The 9,554-nt window shown below is 45.3% G+C and overlaps 1 protein-coding gene across 1 annotated transcript; it reads left to right on the top strand.

Moving 5' to 3' along the window:
* Window positions 1-7,165: 7,165 nt before the first annotated feature.
* LOC138352698 (kinesin-related protein 12-like) lies at window positions 7,166-7,699 on the top strand. The gene has a single exon (XM_069305278.1). It carries the CDS (start codon window positions 7,166-7,168, stop codon window positions 7,697-7,699), a length of 534 nt encoding a protein of 177 aa, XP_069161379.1.
* The last annotated feature ends 1,855 nt before the right edge of the window (window positions 7,700-9,554 follow it).

The raw sequence follows: 9,554 nt of genomic DNA, 5'->3' as shown, positions 1-9,554 counted from the left end.
AAATGGAAACATTGGTTAGTGCAATGGGCCTGGGGCCCTGGAACTTCTTCAGTCGATTTACATGTATGAGCATTACCTGGTTACGTTTGTCAGAGTGCCTCACTTTGTACGTGAGGTCCCCAGTCTTTTCTGTCACAATGTAGGGGCCTTCGTAATTGTGGGACATAGTGTTCCCTAGTCGAGGCTTTAATACCAGGACAGGGTCGCCAGGCTGAAATACCCGTAACTTAGATTTAGCATCGTTACGTTCTTTCATCTTTTCTTGGGCCTTGCCAAGATACTTTAATACAGCCGCCTTGCAGTCCTTGAGTCTCTGGTGGTGTTGCGCAAAGAAAGCCGAACCTTCGGTTAACGTTACGTTCCCTAACAGATTCTCCTGTAACATTTGCAAGGGTCCACGAAATTTATGGCCAAAGACTAACTCAAAAGGAGAACAACCCAGTGAACTTTGTAATCCCTCTCTAGCCGCAAACAAAACATACGGTAAATTCTCATCCCAGAAGGTGTGGGAACTCTCGCACGATGTCTTCAACATCTGCTTCAGAGTTAGATGGAAACGTTCAATTACCCCCTGACTCTGTGGATGGTATGGGCTGGAAACCTTATGAGTTATTCCATGTTCCTTACAAAATTGCTCAAAAACATCAGACTTAAAATTAGTACCATTGTCAGTTTGCACGACCCGAGGCAGTCCAAAAGTGGAAAAAAATTGCAACCTACGAGCAACAACAGTTTTTGCTCTGATGTTCCTTACAGCAAAAGCCTCTGGGTAACGAGTAGTGATACACATCATCGTGATTAGGTAAATATTACCAGACTTAGTTCTAGGCAATGGTCCAACACAGTCCATTACCACATGAGAAAATGGTTCCTCTGGCACGACAATAGGCCTTAGAGGAGCTTTAGGTGGAGTCTGGTTTGGTTTCCCAACCAGTTGACAAACAATACACGCATTACAAAATTTTGCCACATCGCTTTTCAGCTTGGGCCAGAAAAAATACTTTAAAAATTTGTGATACGTAATATTTATACCTTGATGTCCCCCCATAGGATCATCATGAGCAGCTGCCAAAACTCTTTCTCTATAGCAGGTCGGCAACATAACCTGGTGGACTACCTCCCACTCATTTGACAAGGGAGCACTCTGTGGTCTCCATTTTCTCATCAAAATCCGATCATTGTAGTAGTACCCAGTTGCTGCGTCTACAATTTCCTCCATAGAGACGGCTGTCTCATGACAATCTGCAAGAGTGGGGTCAGCTTTCTGTAACTGAGTCAAGGAGGCATCTAGGCCTTGGTCAGATGCCATTGGCCGAGGCTCAACAGTGTTCTCCTCCACCTCCCCACTACTCTCGGTAGATGGCGGTGACAGGCTCTCCACAATGTCCTCGGCCACGTCATCGAGTCGGGCCATGAATGTGTCCGCGAGGTCCACTTGGTTTTCACCACTCGGAAAGCTCCTTGTGACCTCGGGATTTACCACCTTGGCAAGCACAGGGCTGCCCTTACATTTAAGTCCCATAGACCTGGTCACCGCGCACGCAGGGTACACAACATTATCCTCTGCGGCGGGTGGATCCAGGCAAACCTTAGGGGTAGGCAACATAATAGGCAGTCTGGAGTCCCCTACCTTATCCCCTGCTAAATCATTACCAACTATTACATCAACATTAGGGAAAGGTAGGTATGAAGTGACTCCGACTGTACAAACACCCTTGTGGAAATCAGATTCCAGGGTAACCTTATGGAGGGGTACTGCTCGAGTATCACTAGTGACACCCTCGACCAGTACCACCTCTCCAGTGTCGAGAGTGTTGGCACCTTGCAACGCACTCTCTAAAATTAAAGTCTGGATGGCACCGGTGTCTCGGAAGATCACCACGTCCTTCCAGGAAAAACCCTCAGACAAAAGTAGTCTCCCTTTCGATAAGAATGGGGTAAGCAAGTCCAACCACTGTGGGTTGGAGGTCTTACTCCCTAACCCTTCCGAAGGCCTCAAGCCCTGTGTCACAACTAGAGCATTGGGTCTTTTTTCTGGGTACAGTTGCCAACAACGGCTAATATTGTGGTTTGAACGATTACAGTGACCACAAAAAAGTCGGGGAGAAGAGACATTACTAACAGAATTACCCTTCGGTTCACCCTTAGGTGCCATGGGGCTAGACACTTTAACAGGGTTAGTTATGTCTGAAACAGAAGGTGCATTAGGTAAAGGGTTAGAATGAGCTGGTCTGGACTGGCTGTGGGTATAAGTTTTGCTACTCTGTGGGGTATAATTATTTTTATTGGGCCTTTTGCCCGCCAATTGGTAGTTTTCTGCCAACTTGGCCAAATCCCCTATTTTAGAATTTACCTCTACCCTTCCTCTAATGTAATTTGAAACATTCTCTGGCATAATATCTATAAAATGCTCCATTAAAATTAAGTTCCTGAGAGCCTCGTATGTTTCGGCTTTCGCCGAGCGAATCCATCTCTCAAACAATCTAATTTGATCACTAACAAATTCAGTGAGCGGTTGGTTGTGAGTAGGCCTAAGGTTGCGATAAACTTGGCGGTGAGCTTCAGGAGTAATTTCATATGCCCGCAAAATACATTCCCTGACTTTATCATATTCGAAACACTCGTCGTCAGGCATGTTTATAAAAATATCTTGTGCTTTACCCCTAAGTCTTCCCTGTAGGATTTTCACCCACTCTTCCTTTGGCCAGTTCATGGACATGGCCAATCTCTGAAAATGGTTGAAAAACCTTTCAGGGTCTGAATCGGAAAATTCAGGCAAATTATGCTTTTTCTCATAATGCCTGGGGTTTGAATCCCCGGCAGGTGGAGGTCCAGTGGCATTCGCTCTAATTCTAGCCTCCTCGGTTTTGAGTCTTTGCTCCTCTAATTTTATTCTTGCTAACTCTAGAGCTAATTCTCTATCCTTATGAGCTGCACTTTCTGCTTGGCTAGGCTGGCATAAAGGTGTATCACTTGCCAATAGTTCTTCATCAATACAATGTTGTAATATTTCATTCACCAAAGTCCACTTTTTATCCGCGTCATTTAATTCTAGGCCAAATTCCTTGCCTAACAATACTAAATTAGACTTTGTAAGTCTCTTTATTTCTACTGCTGAAGGCTCCCCTGCCAGTCTCTGCATTTCAGATGACATCACTAACAATTTTAGCTCCCAGCCAAAGAAAAAATTAAAAAAATAAAAATTGGAAAAAAACAAAAATTTGCACGGCCCCTAACACAAGGCCACACTAACCTTAATCGTGAAGGGTTCCAGCTGGGTGTCCAGTCAGTGCAAGAATGTCCTTTGCTAGATGAGCTGGACCCTTGGCTAGCACACAACCGTTCTGCGGAAAACAAAAAATTTTAATTTTGGCACTCAAGAATCTAATTTTTTACACTTATAATGTTCCTCCCGGACTGGCCAACCACTTGTTATAAATAATATGTGTGTGGGCTATGCTTCTATGGGGAAACTGGTACTATTAAGGGGTAAGGGTAGTTAGAAGACAGAGTATCAAATATGGGAGAGCTAAAAGGCCCGGCCCCCAAAATAAACTATCCACAGTAGTAATAACTTGCTACTAGACCATATATGTTAGTCTAAGGGTTGATCAATGCGCTCCCACATAGGAAGAAGGGATACTCTGTAATTCATGTACTTATTTATTAACCCCCTTAACAACCCCCCATATACACTCACACCAATAACAATAATAATAATAACTTTACCACACTATCTTACGTTAAAAGCCTTGGTCCACTTAGGCAGGATACAAGGTTTACACTAATAACAAGCTAGGGTAAAGTACTACTGGATAAGCACTGAAGCTGGATGCAGCTTAGGGTAGGGAAACCACGTGGGACCCTAATACAAAACACAACACTTAGGGGTACCCAAAACACTGGCAAATACTACCCCCAGGTCTCACCAATCGTTACTACCAGAGTAGGTACACTTAATAATGCCCCGTACTTAACTTAAGGATACAGGAACTTCAGGTAAGGGAAATAAGTAAGAGGAGAAGGGAGAAGAGTAGGGGTGCAGCCACAGAGTAGGTCTCGTCCGCACGAACACCAGCCCAGAGAAGAACCTTCTAGCGACCAGCTAGGCCTCCCATGTCGTGGTGCCGGAAGGAGCCTAATTGATCGTGCAGCTAAGCACATTAAAGATCTTCCCCTATGCAATGTATTGTTACTTTACAAATGATTAGAAAGTATTAGTAAGCAAAGTTGGTGCCTATGTTATTATTTAATAATCAACCCCCAGCTCAGTCTTTAAATGCTCTTTGAGAAACAATAATAGTCTTATGTCTGGCAGGGAAGATACAAACAATTGCCGCTCGCGATGCACTCAACTGTACTACTAGAAAGTTTAATAGCTCAATTTTGACCTCTGGTTTCCACTGGAGAACCCAGGGTCGTAACACTGGCGAAGAAGGTTAGGTAGAGAAATAGAAACAATTGAACGGAAGCTACAAGAATCATACAAAACCCAGGAGAGGCAAAGAGAGCAAAAGGCCATCAGTTAAATAGAAAGAAATCCGAAATATTTTTTCTCCCATGCAAAATCAAGATCAAAAACCACATCTAGTATCGGGCCCCTGCGAAAGGGAGATGGAACTTTCACCGATGACAACAAAGAAATGAGCGAGCTACTGAGGACGCAGTACGACTCTGTTTTCAGCGAGCCATTAAACACACTAAAGATTGATAACCCAAATGAATTTTTCATGGATACGATGCCAACATCAAATCATATATCAGACGTCACCTTATCCCCACTGGATTTTGAAGAAGCCATAAACAGTATACCTATGCACTCTGCACCAGGCCCTGATTCTTGGAACTCCATATTCATAAAGAACTGTAAAAAAAACACTATCGCAGGCCCTCCACATTCTGTGGAGACAAAGCCTAGATACTGGCGTTATTCCTGATATACTAAAAACAGCAGAGATAGCACCACTTCATAAAGGAGGAAATAAGGCAGAGGCAAAAAACTACAGACCGATAGCACTAACATCGCACATCATAAAAATTTTTGAGAGAGTGCTAAGAAGTAAAATCACAAAATACATGGAATCACAGCATCTCCATAACCCTGGACAACATGGTTTCAGAACAGGGCGCTCTTGCCTGTTGCAGTTGCTGGACCACTATGATATGGCATTAGATGCTATGGAAGACAAACATAACGCGGATGTAATTTACACAGATTTCGCAAAAGCTTTTGATAAATGTGACCATGGTGTTATTGCACATAAAATGCGTTCAAAAGGAATTACCGGAAAAATAGGCAGATGGATCTACAATTTCCTGACCAACAGAACCCATTGTGTAATAGTCAACAAAATAAAATCCAGCCCATCAACCTTGAAGAGCTCAGTCCCCCAGGGTACTGTGCTTGCTCCAGTACTTTTTCTCATCCTCATTTCGGACATAGACAAGAACACAACCTATAGCACTGTATCATCCTTTGCAGATGACACTAGGATCTTCATGAGAGTAGGCAACATAGAGGACACGGCGAACCTCCAGTCAGATGTAGATCAGGTCTTTCTATGGGCTACAGAAAATAATATGGTGTTTAACGAAGATAAGTTCCAGCTCATGCGCTATGGAAAAAATGAAAATATAAAAACGGAAACCACGTACAAAACTCAGGCAAATCATAACATTGAACGAAAAGGCAATGTAAAGGATCTGGGTGTACTCATGTCGGAAGACCTTACCTTTAAAGAACACAATAAAGTAGCCGTCACAACTGCAAGAAAAATGACAGGTTGGATAACAAGAACTTTTCACACTAGAGATGCTGTACCGATGATGATACTTTTCAAAACGCTTGTGCTCTCTAGAGTGGAGTACTGCTGCACAATGACAGCACCTTTCAAAGCTGGAGAAATTACTGACCTGGAGAGCGTGCAGAGATCCTTTACTGCTAGAATCCACTCAGTAAAACATCTAAACTATTGGGACCGACTAAAGAGCCTAAAACTGTACTCCCTTGAGCGCAGGCGGGAGAGGTACATAATAATTTACACGTGGAAAATATTAGAGGGGCTGGTCCCAAACCTGCACACAGAAATAACATCACATGAGACCAGAAGACATGGCAGGATGTGCAGAATACCCCCGTTGAAAAACAGAGGTGCAACTGGTACTCTGAGAGAGAACTCTATCAACATCAGAGGTCCGAGACTGTTCAACACGCTTCCACTACACATAAGGGGCATAACTGGCCGACCCCTCACAGTGTTCAAGAGAGAACTGGATAAGCACCTCCAAAGGATACCTGATCAACCAGGCTGTGACTCGTACGTCAGGCTGCGAGCAGCCGCGTCCAACAGCCTGGTTGATCAGTCCGGCAACCAGGAGGCCTGGTCGACGACCGGGCCGCGGGGACGCTAAGCCCCGGAAGCACCTCAAGGTAACCTCAAGGTAGGTAAGGTAAGAGAAAGGGAATTGAGGAGGTCATTCCAAATAGGGAGAGAGTGGGGAGGCTCGAGTGGGTGTGTGCACGTGACAACAAGGTCAGTATTGGAGCCGCATCCCCTACACGTGTGACGTTGAGCCCCTCTCTAAGTGCCAGAAGCACCCAGGGTGATCTCCTGGTCAAAATAAGCACTCTACGGAATTTTGGGTTAGTTGTCCGGAAGGAAGGACAGATAACCGACCGCCATCAACAACATCATCATAATAATTGAGGGCCTGTGTCCGGGAGAGTGAACTGACACACCCACACTCCTGTCCGAGAGTGAATTGGTACACTCCGTGTGGAAATAAGTAGACTGTGTGACTGCAGGTGTATATTCTCTCTCTCTCTCTATAAGACTCACGGGACAAGATGGATAGGGTGGAAGCGTTTGTAGAGTCAGGCAAGCCTGAGGACTTGGAAGGTTGCTCCAGGGAACAGTTGAAACGAATAGCGGAAAAATGTGGCATCAGGTTGAAGGCATCGAAAGTGGCCAGGATGAAGGATGAGATCCTGAGACAGTTGAGAGCCAAGAGTGAAGCGGCAGAACAAGGAGCCCAGAAAGGTGCTGAAAGTGGAAAGGAGGATGATGGGCAGGACGAAGTGAGATCCTAAGGATCAAATAGAAGTAGTAAGAGTAGCCGCAGTAGCTGGAATAGGAGTTTGGAAAGATTTCAGCAAGAACTCCAGATGCAGCGTGAGGACAAGGAGAGACAGTTCCTCCTGGAGAAGTTAAGGTTGGAACTTCAGATGAAAAATGAAACAGAAAAAGAGAAAACCAGACTGGAGGTAGAGAATGAAAAAGAAAAGACCAAACTAGAAGTAGAAAAAGAGAAAGCTCAGGTCGAAAGGGAAAAAGAGAGAACAAAACAAATGCAGATAGAAGCGAATAGAACCTTGGCTGAGCAAAGGATTGAATATGGGTTGCCAGAGAGCACTACCCAGGTATCACACCCACCAGATGTTAGGAGTAGGAAAAAGGACATTCCCCTGTTTGTACCCGAAGAGGCAGAGAGCTTCTTTGAACACTTTGAAAAAACAGCCAGCATCAAAGAATGGCCACAGGAAATCTGGACCCAACTGGTGCAGTTAAGATTGACCGGTGCAGCCAGAGAGGCATACACCCAATTGACTCTAGAAGAATGCCAGGATTATGCCACAGTAAAGAGCAGCATACTGCGCTCATTTCAGCTAACTCCAGAAACTTATTGGAAGCGCTGGTGAAGGTGAAGAGAGATGGTGAAGGTTAATTGGAGCATGCACGTTTGCCGAGGCGGCAAGGGATCTGGAGAGGCGATTCCAGAAATGGATTGAGGCTGCCGGAGTTGGATCGTATGCTGACCTAAAGGAATTGATGGTCATGGAGAAGTTCTTGGAGATGATGCATCCCGAGACAAAGTTCAAGATCCAGGAGGCAGGAGTAAAGGATGTGAAAGATGCCGCAGATAGGGCGGATATGATTGCTGAAGCATACAAGAGCTTAAGGGAGAACAGAGTGAGAAGCGAGGCGAGACGTAGTAATGGCAGACCCAATGGAGTCTGGGGAGGAAGAAATTATGATAGACTCAGAGGAGTCTGGGGTGAGAAGAATTTCGATAAAAGGGCAGATAAACGTAAGTACCCTAAAACTCAGAAGAGTATAGGTCGCACACTTCGTCTGAAAATGAGGATGAAGGAGCTAAACGAGAAACTAATCGTGATCCAGGAGATCAAGAGTCTAGTAAAGCCCCACAGAGTGCAGGTAGTGTGCCTGGCCCGAAGAATTCTCATGCGAGTGGAAAAAGTCAGAGCCACTCTGATACATATAGAAGAGACTTTTCCCAGGTGAGGTGTTATAATTGTAACGGATTGGGTCACAGGATGCGAGATTGTAGGCAGTGCAAAAGAGTTGTGACCTTGGCCATGTGTGACCCTCGAAGTAAATATACTAATGTGTTCCAAGACAAACCACAGAAGGTGAACTTAGTGAACGAGCGGTATAGGCCGTTCATGAGTAAAGGTTGGATCAGAATAGGAGGCCAACCTGAAGTAGAAGTTGGTATCTTAAGAAATACCGGAGCGAATCAGAGCTTGATTGTGAAAATCCTGATTGGGAGTGATCGAAGGTTAGCTGGCAGGAGGAATTTGAAGGTATATGGGTTGTTGTCTGAGAGTGACATGCCTGTATGTGCTGTCCAGCTAAGGTCGGAATATGTGTCGGCGGAGGTGATATTGGGAGTGTACCCCGACACACCTGTTCCAGGAGTCCAGGCGATCCTGGGGAATGACTTGTGCGGGACAAAGGTGTTGCCAAGAGTCATAGCGGAGGCTGTGCCAAAGGAGTGCCCAGAAGGCCACGGCACAGATGGGACACCTGAATGTGGAGACCTGACTGGCATCCGAGGGGATGAGTCAGGAGACCGCCAAGCCATTGAGTACCCTGTCTCGGTAGTGACGAAGGCGGAGGTGGCCGACGAGAAAGGCACTGGAGAAGATGAGACAGTGTCGATTCAACCGGTAGAGGATATCAATGTAGATATAGCGTGGCTGTTTGAGGAAGGTCCGGCTCAGGAAGATGAAGTCTCGGTGAGGTCAAAGGTGAAGATGGCCCGACCGAAGAAGAATAATGTGAAGAGAGCGGACCTGAGTAGAGCCCAGCCCACTGAAATTAAGAATCGGAAGATGAATGCAACTGTGCTGAGCAGAAGTGAGGAAGGATGTGGATAGACTGAGGACGGGAGTAGAGAGTCAAGTTGTCCACGAGCACAGAAACATAGGGATAATGGAGTTAGGTTGTTTGAGAGGTCAAGAGTTGACCCATTTCACGAGAAGCGTGAAGAGATAGTGAAGAAGGGTGATACCCGAGAAGAGGAAGTGAGAAGAGACAGTATGTGCAGAGGTATGCTTACGAGCACTCTTCGGAGAGGTAGAGCGACGAGTGCTGTTGGGTGTAGAACAGTGCTCGAAGAAACCTTGAAGGAATGAGGAAAAGTTGAAGGAAAAGAAATGGAGTAGTGTAGTAGTGGGAAGTGTGAGAAAATGATGATGATGCTAACATGGAGGAATAGAAGAAAGCCGAGGATTCGATGCAAATCAAAGA

This window comes from Procambarus clarkii, chromosome 54 (assembly GCF_040958095.1).
Source record: "Procambarus clarkii isolate CNS0578487 chromosome 54, FALCON_Pclarkii_2.0, whole genome shotgun sequence".
Taxonomy (NCBI): domain Eukaryota; kingdom Metazoa; phylum Arthropoda; class Malacostraca; order Decapoda; family Cambaridae; genus Procambarus; species Procambarus clarkii.
This window is presented reverse-complemented; position numbering and strand designations above follow the sequence as displayed.

Coding starts and splice junctions, on each gene's coding strand:
- LOC138352698 (XM_069305278.1), top strand. CDS start 7,166: ATGCAGCGTGAGGACAAGGAGAGACAGTTCCTCCTGGAGAAGTTAAGG.